The 15,362-nt window shown below is 42.2% G+C and overlaps 1 protein-coding gene across 1 annotated transcript; it reads right to left on the bottom strand.

Annotated features, from left to right (window-relative positions):
- Positions 1–140: 140 nt before the first annotated feature.
- On the bottom strand, positions 141–15,112 carry LOC129451058 (interferon-induced very large GTPase 1). The gene is made up of 3 exons (XM_055214110.2): positions 14,759–15,112; positions 11,322–11,411; positions 141–11,141 (listed from the first exon to the last, which is right to left on the bottom strand). The coding sequence occupies exons 2-3, from the start codon at positions 11,368–11,370 to the stop codon at positions 6,328–6,330; spliced, it is 4,863 nt and encodes a 1,620-aa protein (XP_055070085.2). The 5' UTR covers positions 11,371–11,411; positions 14,759–15,112; the 3' UTR covers positions 141–6,327.
- Positions 15,113–15,362: the final 250 nt, after the last annotated feature.

The following is a 15,362-nucleotide window of genomic DNA, read 5'->3' as shown; positions in this document are numbered from 1 at the left end:
TTCGTTCACGTCAGACACGTGATTGATTTATGAATATTCACATACATGCAGTGGTTATAAAACACTTCATTCAATTCCTGGACAGTAACAAAGCCACACACACACACACCTGCTTCTGTGAAGTGCAGGTGTATTTATCTGAGACAAAGAGCGCGAGAGACCCTGAGAACATCATGATAAAACGCTTCATTTTCATCTGTTTCATTCAGTGAATTAATAATCACAGGCCTATAGATCAAACAGACCCCATCTGTGTGTGTTTGTCCAATGCTGTCCTGTCTAAAGACGTTTCTTTATGATTGATACAAACTGCAGATAGCAGTGTTTTAAATACAGAATGTAGTCCATTTTGTAAAGATAACTGATGAGTCGTTACTAGTCAGTAGTAACTATATAAAGTGTTACTGTCTGCTATTGTAATATCAGGGCGTTACAAAGCTGATTCATGTCATTTCTTTACAGCACAGTTTTTTCAATCTATGTTTGGAGATCCAGAAACTCCTAGTAAACTTTTTCAGATGTATTTGCTGACATATTTGAAGTTCATTTATCTTACTGAACTAGCTTGAGAATCTTGGTCCTGACTTAATACCACGCAGTAAATATCATATGTTAAAAAACACATCTTGTATACACATCTTGTGTAGTTGAACAATTTTACTTTTTTTTTAAATGCTTTCAAAAAGTATGCACCCACAGATGGTTGGCACCCCCCGCAGCCCCTTTCCGACTCCTTCCGATTTATGGGCCGGATAAAGATGATTGGATGGCCACATTTGGCCCGTGGGCCGCTACTAGCCCTGCATTATATGGTACACATTTTACACCGTAACGTTAGCTCAGTGTAGTTTAAGCTATGATTTGAACTAAGGTAATCTACTTGTTGTTTACTTTGCTTGTTATCAGAAATATATTACTAAAAGAACTCTGTTATTATTAATTATTTACTAACTGCTTAATGTATATCCAACGTCATACACAAATATAGGCAAAGAGTAAAAGAGGAGATGGTAATTATTTTAATAAAACCCGTTTAATTTGTTAGTGCGGTTAATAGCGTGTTTGGCGTAGAGCTTATTTCAGTTATATTGCGTTTTGTCTGGTAATAATACAATTTGCATGTCAAACCTGCTTCCTTGCCCTTTTATTCATGTCATTATACTGTTATGTTAAGTTTTGTGAGGATATCTATTGCCATATGAGATGTTCATTGCCGTTATATGAATACAGAATATGCAAATCGCAGTGGTTTTCAAACTGGGGGCCGCGAGATGGTGCCAGGAGGGCCCTAGTTTTATGACATTTTATAAAATAATTTATTTATCATGAATTCTGTTTAATTAAACCTAAAAAATAATAAGCCAACTTACCAACGGCACTACTAGGTATAGTTTTATATGTTTTAATTAAAATATTACATTTTAAAACTGTTTTTGTCATTATTTTTCTTTCGGGGGGCCGTGAAAAAATGCACTGTACACAAGGGGGGGCGCACGCTGAAAAATTTTGGGAACCACTGGTGTAGGGTATGTGGTACACTGCAAAACTTTATACAACCCTGTCTGTCACCTACATTTTCTCTTCAGCAAGTTCTCTTTCGTCATCTTGTGTTCGAGATCCAACTATAGGAAGGTTATCCGTACCTGACCTCTGCAGAAGCATCTAATCGCACCAATTCTGGCTGGACCGAGAGAAGTGCGTAGCCAATGCCAAGTAAGGTCCCAACCTCTTACCTGATGGCATATAAGGCCTGTTTGCGATAGTGTTCTCCAGTTGACATTTGCTTCCTGCGATCTCTGCACGGACACGGTTTGGTTGAATTTTTCACTGCTGACTGCGTGTCTTCAGGAGGACATATCGTCGGATCAGCCTTTGTCGTTTATTCAGCCAGATTAGCTGAATTTGTTTGGCATCATCGACCCACCCCTGCTTGTGAATTTTCTCACCTGTCCCCTTTTTCCGCGGCTGCCCACCACGGGCCTGCCTGGCCGCTAAGGTTCTTTGTGGTCTGCTTGGGTCTCAAGCATGCAGAGGAGGCTTTGCAAACCCCAGAGAATTGCAGCCCTTGCCTTTTGCTGCCTAAAAGCTACTGCGATGCCATCTTAAAGTTGCTGCGACCCAGTGTGCTGACCTCTGACTTTTGGATGAGGGGCTCGGTGGAGTTGAAGAGCAACTGGAGACCTCCCAGGGCGCAACTTCTCTTAACTGGGCTGACCTCCCCTGCTCTGCGGTTGGACAGGGGACATCTTCGGGGGCAATACACTGTTTGCAGACAAACCGTCCGGTTCTATTAACAATGACAAGGGGGGCCGCCTTGGGACCTCAGAGGACTGGCGGCCTTCTTTGGGTCTCAGAGGACATGCCGGCTTTTGACTTGGGTGACCCACCTGCTGTTGAGCCAACGATCACCAGACATCTTAACCCAATCCAGGATGGGCTGCTCGCTCTCCCAAAGCTGGTCTTGTCCAACAAAATCAACAGTTTTTTGGCTCAGTTCTTCAGGTCTCTAATACGTCCTAGGCCATAGCTGTCAGGACCCTTAATGTTTCCTTGCTCCTCTCCGCTTATCAAGCTGAGAATTTGGATGACTTAGGGCAACAGCTGGACAAAGGATCCCCCTCGCCAACTTTGTGGAAGAAGACCCCCACGGTTAACAACCTTGTTCTCCATAACACACCCGACAGGCTGTCTGAGTTTCCCTGGCACTTTCTGTGCGTTTAACCTGTCGGGCCTTCCTGACAGTGAGAAGAGGCAAAAGGCTGGCACTCCTGTTAAACCTAGCAAGGCTCTCTACGGCCTGGCGTGGCATTGATGCAGCAACGGTGCAATGACAAAAAGAAAGAGGACAAGGCTTTTAAGCTTTCCCTTCCCAGGAAGTCAACTGACGCCAGGTGCCCCCTGCTCATTTGCCTGACCCCCTGCCATGGGATGGAACCCACATCACAGCAATAAGAGGCCCCACAACAAAACCCCTCCATGGAAGAGTAACGCACCCTCTGCCAAACCCTGGGGAAAGCATCTCCTGCTGCGACGATGGCAGAAAAACCCTCTAACCCGACCCCCAATATCCCAAACACAAGTGGCCGGTCTGATGTTCAACCGTTGGGGGCACAGAATCCTTGTTCATGAGCCACAAGCTTATTAGACTCTCCTTTTCCCCCAGAGCTCTCGTAAAAAACAGCAGTTTTCTAATGAAGGGGTCGACCACCCCCCTCAAGAGGCTGCCCAGCCCATGTGGTTCCCCCACATTCAGGCTTCAGTTGTGAGGAAATGTTCAAAAACAATGTTACACAGCACATACATTGTTCCCCTCATTCGAACAAAAAAGACTTCAGCCCCACTGTTCCCCAACACAAAACATAAAAACACCAAAAACACAATAAAACAAACAAATCAAATGAATTTGTTTCAGAGGGAGCATATGCATTTGAACCCATGCATATCGCCCCTAGTTTGTCCCCTAGATGGCGCCATTCCACCACAATTGAGTCAACAGAGCATCTCCTCTCTCGTAACAAAGGGACGATCCAAGTGCTGCCCCCCAACCTGATAGGTCAGGGGTTTTACTCTTGTTATTTCCTGGTTCCAAAGAAGGATGGTCCTCTTTGCCCCATCTTGGACCACCGAGTGTTTCAATTTAAGAATGTTAACCCACAGCACTCTGGCCCACGGCATAAAACAAAATGACTGGTTCACATCAGCCGATCTAAAAGATGTTTTTATCCACATAAGCATTTATTTGCCACACAGAAAGTTTCTGCATCTTGCATATCAAGACATATGTTGTGAATTCAGTTTTTCCTTTGGGGCTCTCTGAGTTTTGTCTGTATCTGGAGACGGCCTTGGCTCCAAAACGTGTCCTTTAACAACATTCAAGTAAAATGTTCACTTGATTCACATTCAACCAACTCTCAAGTGAAAGTTGCGCGATCTTATTTTATCAATTTTGCTGAAATTTCAGAGAAAGCTCTAACATATTCACGTACAAAACACAGCATGTTTACTTACAACACAAGCAGCGGACTTCAACATATTATTAGTTTGCATCCATATAAACTCGTTATTATCCCACTTGCATTTAAAAGACCACACAACGGTGGAAGATATTTTTGTTTATTTAGAAGGCACTTTTCAACAGAAAGTGTCAATTACATGATCATTTGATATGCAGTAGCGGGTCAGCAGTGCACGGCAAACGGAGTATGTGTGAATCAATAAAGGGTGTTTTGCAGTTTTATTCCCCTAGGCCTAGGCTGTACTGACACCCGGTGCTCACAGCTACCATTTACATTTTACATTATTTTCAGTAAAATTAAATGTAAAACTTTGTTAAACCTTAACAATTTTCAACAATGTTTGCTGAGGTAATTCAATTCAATTTTTATTTATATAGCACTTTTCACACAATTGTTTAATTGTATCAAAGAAGCTTTACATTAATAAAAGCAGGAGAAAACACTGAAAAATCGGTGGACAGCAATAAGAAGCAGAGTACAGTGGCTAAGATTAAACTGTACTAGCCAGCGTAGTAATAATGTAACGTATAGACAAGAGTTCTAAGTTAAGCCAATGTCAATGACTCCCTAGGGCAGGGTTCCCCAAATCCCACCCCGGAGGGACGGAGCACCGCAGAGCCCAGCTCCAACCCCAATCAAACACACCTGAGCAAGCTAATCAAGGGCTGCGTCCGAAAACTCTAAATTGCTGCCTTATGAGGCAGCTTTCCAAGGCAGCAAGGCATCAAGGCATGTCCGAATTCAATGTTTGGTTTACTTCCTGTCTCCTGAGATACCTATGCGTGGACGTACATTAAGAATGTGATTGGTCGAGTCCGGTCGAGTTCGAAAAAATAAAATGGCGGCCAAGGACGCGACTGGACCACAAATTTAGTGTAAATAAAGGTATATTTTCACTTTTTACACCTTTTAATTGCGTTTCTAGCGAGAAATTAGTATTGTTGTTTTTAAATATGTGATTAGTTATCACAAAGGCGCTCTCTGTTTAAATTTCAAACTCGCTGCCTTAGAAGTGTGTCCGAAAGTCTTTCTTTGAGCTACCTTCATGCCTCCGAAGTCATTTCCTCATGAGGCAGCGAGGCAACGAGTCACTGCCTTGAGTTTTCGGACGCAGCAAAGGTCTTCATGATCACTAGACAATCACAGGTGGGTAAGTTTGATTAGGGTAGGAGCTAAACTCTGCAGTGCGCCGGCCCTCCAGGGCAAGACCCGGGGAACTCCGCCCCTGAGTTTGAAAAAAACTCATAGGAGAAACAAAACCCTGATTTAATCAGAAAGGAAAAAGTTCTAATGAAGAGAGAGCCAGACATAGCTGATTCTATAGAGGATATACTATATTTTAGATACTATATTATGAATTTCATAAGAATTAAAACATTTAAAATAAAAAATAAATAAAGGCTGTTTGCATGTGATGCAGGTGTCATATAGTTTAATTGCTGAATATCTGGTTGGTTCCGGACAAGCTAACTATTGTGGCAAGAGTATATTTCCCAGAAGAATTATGTGAATGCTTTGTTAAAGAGAAATGTCTTTAGTTTAGACTTAAATTGATCAACTGTGCCTGATTCTCAAACATTGTTGGGTAAATCATTCCAGAGCTTAGAGGCTAAGTAGGAAAAGGACTATCGATATTTAACTGGTAGTAACCAGTGTAAAGATGCCAAAATTGGGCTTAACGAGTAACAAGTTAGAATGTTTATTCTTGAGGCCATAAAAGGATGGATAAGCTTCTCTGCATCTGATGCAGACAGAATATGGCGTATTTTTGAGATATTTTAAAGATGGAACAATGCTGTGCGGCAGACGTTGGAGATATGACTATCAAAAGATAAATTGCTGTTGAACATCACACCTAGGTTCTTGACTGTGGAAGATGGCACAACAGAGCAGCCGTCTTTGAGCAACTTGTAGTCTGACACATTTTGTTTGGAGCGATCTGGTTCAATAGTAAGTACCTCTGTCTTATTGAAGTTTAGCATAAGGGAGTTATTTGCCACCCAGGCACTAATATCGCTAATACAGTCTGTTAGCTTAAAAAACAGTTGGGTTTCACTAGGATGTAAGGAGATGTAAAGCTGGGTATCATCTGCATAGCAGTAAAACGTATGTTGTGTTTCCTGATAATATCTCCTAAAGGTAACATATATAACGAGAACAGGATAGGACCTAGAACTGATCCCTGAGGTACACCACATTTAACCGGAGAGTGACATGACTTTTCCTCCTTTACATAAACAAAGTGATAGCGGCTAAATACGATCTAAACCAGGCTAGAGCCTGACCACTAATGCCAATGTAGTTTTCTAGTTTATTTAGTAGGATTGTGTGATCTATTTACGTTTAGCCAAAATCTTTTTACGAAGGTTCTTCTAGAGAGCATCCCAGGATGTTTTGAGATTTTCTCTAAACTTTTAATAGCCTTCTGTTTTGTGTGTTTTCTCCAATATGCTATGATCTCGCTATTCTTTTGAAATGATATAAAATAGAACTTTTCCAGATCCTCCTGAAATCTGCACATAAACCACTTCCAGTAGGGCAGCTGAGAGAAGTCAGGGGTGATTCTCCACTTTGCGTGAACTCCTCCTGCACTTCTGTATTCCTTAAATGGAATCCATCTATCTGATGCTTGAAACACTTTGGAACTTCTCACTACAGTTGAGCAAAAATCTGTACAGAGAGTTTGTGTTTCAGCATTGTAGAATCCATTAACTCCACTCACTCTGTGGAAGGGAACACTATGATCTTCATCGTGGTCTTCTACCGTGTTGATGCAGGTGGCTTTACAGAATGGACACTGAACCCAACAGCACTGACAGAAGTGATCGATCAGAATCTCATCTGGTCTGTTGTTCAGATCCAGTTTATCGTTTAGGTTGAACGTATCTGTGCTGAACTCTCTGCTGATGGCAGACATCATTGAAAGAAGTTCTGTTCCTATCGCATCTTTAAGGAGTCCAAAGTCATCCACATCATCATGTTTCACTCCACTGAAGTCCCTTACAGAGAATATCAGAACATCTGAGAGCTTCTGTGTGAAAAACTCCAACCACATATTGACATTTCCACTTCTTTCTTGAACATGTTCAGTAGATCCAAGTGCAGCTATCATGATCATCCTCTGCAGGACTTTAATGTTTTCCTTCATCTTGGGCTGAACACTGATTTTAAGCTCATCTCTCATGTACTGACTAACTTCATCTCTAATGAAATCCTTATAGTAATCTTTAGGATAATGAATGTAGTAAATGTATGCAGAAAAGTTCTCATCTTCTGCCAGTTTCTTCAAAATATGTATTTCCAGATTTGATTTGTTTCCATTCAGTGATGGACAGATGGATCTTATTTCATCTGCCAAATCTCTGGCAACATTTCTGTAGACGCTCTGCTCAATGGGTTCTTTCAGTTTTTGACAGATGATCTTCCCCAAAATAGCAGCTGATGTTGCTCCTTGACAGTATTTCTGAAAAATGCTATAGTATTCCTCCATCTTCTTCTCCAAATAGAGAGCAGGATCATTGGCTTCTCTGAATATTCTGTGTTGGTTAGTGAATGTCTTTTCTGCTCTCTGAAATATAGAAAACACCAAATCAATGAAGAACTTATTCTTGAAAACATATTTCACTGGACCCTCTTCGTGTTCTCTTATCCTTGCCTTGATGTAACGTGTGAGTTCTTGAATGTGGGTTTTGTTGTAACCCATTTTGCAAATGTTAAATGATAATCTCATTTTGGTTGTCTGGTGGCAAATATCTGTGATCAAGATTTTTATTTGGGTTTCATCCTCTTCAGACAGAACAGACCCAAACGTCTCTTGAGCTGCTTTGAGGACATTTTTAACGGGTCCGGTAAATCCTCTGGACTTTTTTAACAGGACATATGCTGAATATTTTGTAACAGAGAGAATCTCTCTGCTCTTGCTCCTGTGTTCTACAGGGACACTTTCATACATATCACTGAGGAACATTTTCACATCTCTCAGTATGTCACAGTTTTTGATCGGTGGAGAATCAATGGTGATCTTCTTAACACATTCTTTCCAAAACATATCAAACTCTCTCTTCAGTATTTCTTCATCGTTGGTTTTTTCTTTGAGTTTCAGTGCGAGTTCTTTGCTCTTTTCTAAGAGAGTGTTTTCATGATGTGTCCTCTGAGCATCAATCTTTCTCTTCAGGTCTCGCTGCTGAAGAATCACATTTAATTTTCTCTTTGTGTCCTGTACAATGCTCTCCTGAAGCTCGTGAATTTTCCTTTCAAATGAACTTTTCCAATGAATCAGTATATCAGCATCTGTGTCTTTCTCAAAGAATTCTGACATTGATTTTTTTACTTCTTCACTTTTCTCCTTAAGTTCTCTTTGAAGATCTCTGTCCTCGATCTCGTCTTTTACTTCATTTTCTATTTGGTTGTATAGTTTGTTCTCAGTTTCCATCATGGCACTGCGTAGACTCCAGGTCCACTTGCTGTATTCTGTCTCCAGTCTCCTGTATGCCGCAATCTCCAGAGAATTTCTGAAGCTGAACACAAATCTTTCATTCAGTAAAGCCTCCCAAAGATCTTTAATTCGTTCATTTAAGTGTGTCAACTTTATACCAAAGGATTTTGAGGCATATTGGATAATCGTTTCTTTGAGTTCTTGTATATTTTCACAGTACTTTGGGTTTGGTGGTGCCATGGGTGGATTGCCCTCCCACAAGTGTGTGAAATACTTCACATCATTCTGTATATCAAATTGAATGACATCACTGAAATATTCATCATCACAGACTTCCTCTTTGGAAGCGAGTTTTGTCATCTCATCCAGTGTCTCCTGCAGTCGTCTCCTTCCCTCCATATTTTTCTCCCCAGCTGTGACGTCTGAAACGTTCTGATGTACAAACATGCAGCTGGGTTTCAGTTTGACCTGCTTCATCCTCAGGAAGGCCTGAACAACAATCTGAAGAATGTCCTGCATCTCAGATGGGTTTTCTCCAAAGATGTTGATCAATGTCAGCTGGCCAAGACCCACAACAAATGTGGCAAGTTCATTGTCATGATGTCTTGTGGATCTTCCAGCCTGATCTAGAGCCCGAAGACCCTCAGTATCCACAACCAGAATATAATCAAACTTCAGCTGTTGTTTCATCTCTTCTGATACTCTGATCAGCTGCATGAAAGCTCCTCTGGTGCATCTGCCAGCACTGACTGCAAACTGAAGTCCAAACATGGCATTGAGCATGGTGGATTTTCCAGAGCTCTGAAGCCCTAAAACCGACAGCACAAAGACTCTCTGGTCTCCCAGTTTCTGTACGAGTTCATCTAGAACAGCAGTGATCCAGATCAGAGGAACATGAGAAGCATCTCCATCCATCAGCTCCAGTGGAAATCCACAGAGCATCATCTCTGCTGCAAGACTCGGGAGAGAACAGAAGTCAAACTGCAGGTCTGCCCTGTTCTCCTTTACAGATAGACATGATTCAAAGATCTGACCGATCTCTCTCATGATGTGCTCCAAGCCAAAGGTTGCTGCTTGTAGTACTTCCGATATTCTCTCAAGTTCTGTTTGTTCAGTTTTCAGTCGCTTAGATTTATATTTTTCTTTTAGTTCCAAGACTGTTGACCACTTTTCGTTATACTTGTGACGTAGAACAGTAAGGTCAGCTGAGGTAAACTCATTTAGGAGGATTATGAGCCATTTAAGAAAATATAAATTCACATTGACATCATGAAGGTACATTTGTTTTATAAAGAACTGGATGAATTCACTTGTGTAAGATTTTTGCTGATCTTCACGAATTTTCTTCATTTTGGTTTCATTTCTGCTTATGTCTGTTTCTGTCTCATGTGCTGTTCGATGAAGTTCTTTGTTCTTCTGACACCACAGATGCCAGAGTTTCCCCTGACAGGGCAGAAATGATTCTTTGATTTCTCTCAGATCTTTATTCTCCAGTAAACTCATCATCTGCTGTGCTGCTTCTTTTCCTCTCCTGCAGTCATCATCATCTTCCTCATCTACTCTGATATTCGAGTGTTTGGACACATCTTCAATTATGAACTTGGAAGTTGATGGTGAAAATTGGATACAGTCTGATATAGCTCTTCTGAGGTCTTCTGATACATCAGACTGATTTCTGTCCTTCAAGCCTATTTTATATTTTCCTTTCCTCATCGTAATAACAGAAGATTCATCCTCAGTAAAAAGGAAAATAAGTGGCTTTTCATCTTTGTACAGGTTTTGAATCTTGCTTGTACTTTCGTCATTTTTGTCAAGTTTTGGAAGAACCGCAACATTGACTGAAGACATTTCTGTCAGAATCTGCAGTTGTTTCTCATGGACTCCAGCATCACCGTGAAGATTACAGAAGGCAACACAGTCAGTAAATTTATCTGTGCTTTGTCCAGATGGGGAGAACCAGGCGACCTCCACCACCCCGTCCATCAGCAGTCTGGTTCTGCTGCTTCCTGGACAGTTCCTGTGGAAGAACGTGTTGTGTTTCTCATTGATCAGACTGTTCATCAGCTGAGACTTGGATGAAGACACAGAACCAAACCTGAAGAACGACACCATTGGAGTTTCTGCTTTGTACACCGGCTCTTCTTTACTGATGATTTCATTGTTAGTATTTCTCATCTTCCAGCTCTTGTTGATTTGTCTGAATGTCCAGAGAGGAAACTCAATCTGATGTGTGAATGGATGAGGAACAAGCAGAGGAAGAGCAAACTGACACTGTGCGAGTTTAGTGACCATCAGCTGCTTTAGGAAACTATCAGCACAATGAAACACAGCCATCTGAACATCCATCGGGTGAACAGGGTCTGGTTTACTTGCTACCTTATTAGATGAAGACACTTCTTTCAACATATCAAACAAGTCTCCTACATCATCAAGTGAGTCGTTGTCTCTCTGTTGTGTGGGATGCTGTTCATTGGTCTCTTCAGTTTTAATGTTTCTTGCTCTGTAGTTCATCATCAGTAATTTCTGTAGGAAAGTCTGAACCAGGTCTTCTTCAGCACAAGACTCATGAGACTTTAATGAATGTGTAGATATCTGAAGAACATCTGCAGCTCTCAGTTTATTGTCATGTCTGTAATCAAGATGAAGCCTGTCAAAGACTTTGTGTTTTTCACTGACTTGTAGTCTGTCCTCTGAATGAAAGAAACAGAAATAACATAACAACGTTAAAATCTGATATTAAATGTGCTCTCAGTTTATATGGTATTTGAGCTAAAACTTCACATATGCACTCTGGGGACACCAATGATTTATTTTACACCAATGATTTATTTTGTTAAAACACACAAACTCTGATGTTGTTGTTTTCTTACCCATAAATGGTGAATCAACAAAGACGGACAGATCAGTTTCTAGACTCATGTCTGCAGGTATGGAGCTTCTCCCTTCTTATGTTCATAAACCTGAGAAAAAAATCATTCACTATCGTTATTAGGGGTTTAAACATGTCGCCTAGCTCTTAAACCCTGTTGTATCCGTTATTTTTTGCCACAAAAGGCACCAGAGAACATCTCAGGTTATTTACCTAACCTTGGTTCCCTGAGAACGCTTTGGGGAACGCCTTACTGTGCATTCAGACCGCCACCGGCGAGAGCGTCAATAAAAGCTCTGGCTGCCCTGACAACGACGCTAAAGAAAAGTTGTAGTGGACGCCCTTACGCTCGAATGCATTCTCTGAACTCCTCTCAGGCGGAGGGTTCCGCCTTCCGATTGGTTGCCGGTGAACATTTCCGCCTTCCGATTGGTTGCCGCCGAACCGCGTCATATCTCATTACCATAAAGTTGAGCTGATTTCAACTCTCCTCGACGCTCACGCTGTACGACGCGCCGCGCCGCTGCTCGCCGGAGCTCGCTGCCGGCTCTCATTGAAAATGAATGACTTCCGGCCACTTTGACGCTCTCGCCAGTGGCAGTCTGAATGTGGCTCATCTAAAGCACGTGTATCAAATAAACTAATGATGAGCAGGATGCCGTGCGGACCAGGGCTATAACAAGCACGCTCACAACCAGGCATCCCAAACAAACATGCTCGCTACCAGGTGCCGAAGCAAATGCTTACAGGGAGCATTACAGGGAGATCCCACACTTCCATACTACCAAATGCCTGTAGCATGTATAAACTAATCACAGTCAAGGCAACAGTACCTGGGATCTTAAGGAGGGAGCAAAGCACCTGACCCTAAGGTCTTAGAGGTGGGCCCCTCACAGCAACAGGTGAGGGTATGCTACAAAGTTATAAGCACATGGGATAGTATTATCCACTATCCATCAGCTCAAAGTGTGCTTGGTCGCAGGGAAACCTTCCTGGGTAAACCAAAGCTTCCACTGAGCAGTCCTGTGGACATGTTTCCAGTGCTTGCACAGGACACACCAAATTAGCTTCTACTGGTTTGCCCTCCAGAATGGAGACCTGCATATTGTTTAATACCAAGGCACATATCCTGGTTTAGGGTACAGAAAGGCCTATTAGGGTAAATCCAAGACACGTAGGAGATACCAACAGGGCCAAAGGGTCTCCCCCTCGCTTTAGGAAGGTAATAGCCAGAAGGGACACTGTCTAAAAGGACAGAAGCCTGTCTGGAGCGGTGTCAAGCGGCTCGAACAGGTCTTAACCTGTGAGCGCCACAAAGAAAGCGAACCACCAGTGATCTACCCACTGATGAGCCTTCCAAAGCAGTATGGTAGGCAGAAACTGCTGCCACTTAAACCTTAAGGATGGATGGAGTTAAGCCAGCAGAGAATCACTCCTGCAGAAATCTCAGCACCACATTAACAGGGCAGTTGACTGGGTCTGTCAGGTGAGCTGAACACCAAGAGGGGAAGATTCTCCTCTTTAGTACATAAGCTTCCTCGTTGAGGGAGTTCTGGAGTATATTATCGTCTCCACACCCTCAGTTTGTAGACCTGAGTCTACGAGCTTGGCCCCTTCAGAGGCCAGACCAACAGCTTCCATATTTCTGGACAGGGTGAAAGACTGCACCCTGCCTGAGACAAAAGGTCTCCCCTGATTGGAATATCCCACCAGAAGAGACATGAGCTTTGAGAACCAGGCTCAGGCCAGCCAGAACGAGGCTACCAGCAGGAGTCAAACCAGAAATTTTCTCTATAACTTCCATGAGCAAAGTGGATGGGGGGAAAATGCGTACAGTCGCAGCCTCAGCTACATCTGCACTATGGCATCCAGCCCTAGAGAAGCCAGTGGTGCCTCAGAGAGAGCCATATGCAGGTGGCCTGGCATCTTAACTCCCCTTAATGAGCATTCTTGGCATTGTGCATCCATCCATCTCATTACGTAAAAGTGTTATGAGATAAAGCCAGGTCGAATCCCGGGTAGAATCCTATACTGGTTAAGTTATTCCCATGTTGGATGGAGACATAAAGATCTAATGTGAGGAACCAGTCCTCAGATCTGATTGAATCACAATCTGTTTCAGTCACAGCATTAGAACTGAGTTGCATCACCGAACAATCGTCATGTTTTTCGGAACAATAAAGCAATGACTGTACGCTGTCACTTCTCTCATGTGGAGGTTCTACAGCCTCAAGAATTTATTCAGGTTCCACTACTGGAGCCAGCTCGGGCGCACCATATGTAATACCCATTTGAAGCGGGCAACATAACTTAATTGCATAGCCCTGTTCCACTGTATGCAGAAGCAAGTTAATGACTGCGGCCTCCTTTCATGCTACACACCGGAAGGGCACTGAAGGGAAGCAGGCACCATAACTGAGGTGTGAGCCGCTTCGGTAGGGGCTACCCTTGGTCTTTCTAACTGGGGACTGCTTTTCGCCTCCGCTGTCCTCCGTGCAAATTCCTCCTGACAGCAGCTGAGATAGTGAACCCCACCAATGAAGATGCTCACTGCCTCGGTGGACGGCGGCCTCAAATCGTGACACACAAGATCATTATCTGACTTGTCAAAGAATGGCACACCGGCAGCCGGTTAGGAGAGAAAGACTGTGCATAGTGTACTAACGACGTTGTCTCCTCAGAGCTAGAACATTGCATAGACACATGATCACAAGTCTTTCTGACTCGTCAAACAAAGACACACAGCTCATGCAGGTCTGACCATGACAAGCTAATATACACAAAAATTCATATACAGGTATATACAGTAAAGAGAGGAGGCTCCCCATTGGAAACTGAAAGTTTAGCCTCAAACTGTATTAAAGGTGGATATGAAGATGATGTATCTCTCCAGAAATAGACAGCTGAAATGTTGATCTTGGCAAGAGAGAGAGACGGATGTCACGGGTGCAGGTGGAGATACAGGTGCCTGCACGAAATCATATTGCGACTCCCACGAGTGCAGCCACCGCTGAAAAGCAGGGCCGTAGTCACGAGGTACACACAACTTGAACTTCTTAGACATACTTCAGATTTATGCAAACTTAAGTTACATGTAGTCACTTGCTGGGCACAAAAAGCGAGTTTGCTTGTTTGGAATGCCCTTGTATACCCTTGGTCCACGTGGCATCGCACTCATTATCTCATCATTAGTTTATTTGATACATGTGCTTCGGATCAGTCATGCTGAGGCGTTCCCCAAAACACTACTATGGCGACGTAGCTCAAGTTCCCTCGAAAGGGAACCATATAGAAAATGTAAACACAATCCTACTGGTTTCTTTACTACTAAATACAAATGCTTTGCTGGCTTCTTGTGATAAATAATTAATTTCTTAAAAATACTACAACACTAAATAATTAAAAATCAGTTGATTATATTAAGAAATTAAGCCAAACCTGAACGACTGTGTGGGTTATCGGTCCATCTCCGTCCCCTGTTCTCTGCCCTCTGTCTCTGTTCCCTGAAGTCACTTGACATCTAGCAAACACATTTATTATTTTGTAGACTAAAAATAATCAGAGTTGGCATCAGGTGGTTGGTGGGCATCTATCCAAGGTACTATCTAAAATTACATTATCACCGCTGGGCTAAAAGGGGCCAACTTAGACACAGCTCAGAATGTATTTCTGCACTCACACATATTGTACTATAGAGATCAAGAGCTAAATGGATGAAAAAGGGAGAGAAAATTTCAGTTTATTTTATAGGTTAGAAAACTGCAAAACTTTAATCATTGTTGACAACTTCCACCAGGATATCATGGTTAGCTTAGCTGCTACATTGTCATTTTGTGAATTTCCTTTTCACAACAACATACTGTTACTTTGTTTGTATACTTGCACAATAACGGTTGTTTCTATTAAATACGGGTTCTCTTATGTTGTAAATTGTTTTTGTACTATAAAGTATTTCTAATTTTTATTGTACTTACTTTTTACTTTGCAAAACTTTTTTTTTTTATTGCAATTTCTTAAAAATTTCTGATGTTTGTTTTGCAAT

Source organism: Misgurnus anguillicaudatus, chromosome 8 (assembly GCF_027580225.2).
Source record: "Misgurnus anguillicaudatus chromosome 8, ASM2758022v2, whole genome shotgun sequence".
NCBI classification, from domain to species: domain Eukaryota; kingdom Metazoa; phylum Chordata; class Actinopteri; order Cypriniformes; family Cobitidae; genus Misgurnus; species Misgurnus anguillicaudatus.
The sequence above is the reverse complement of the archived record's forward strand: the minus strand, read 5'-3'. Positions and strand labels throughout refer to the sequence as shown.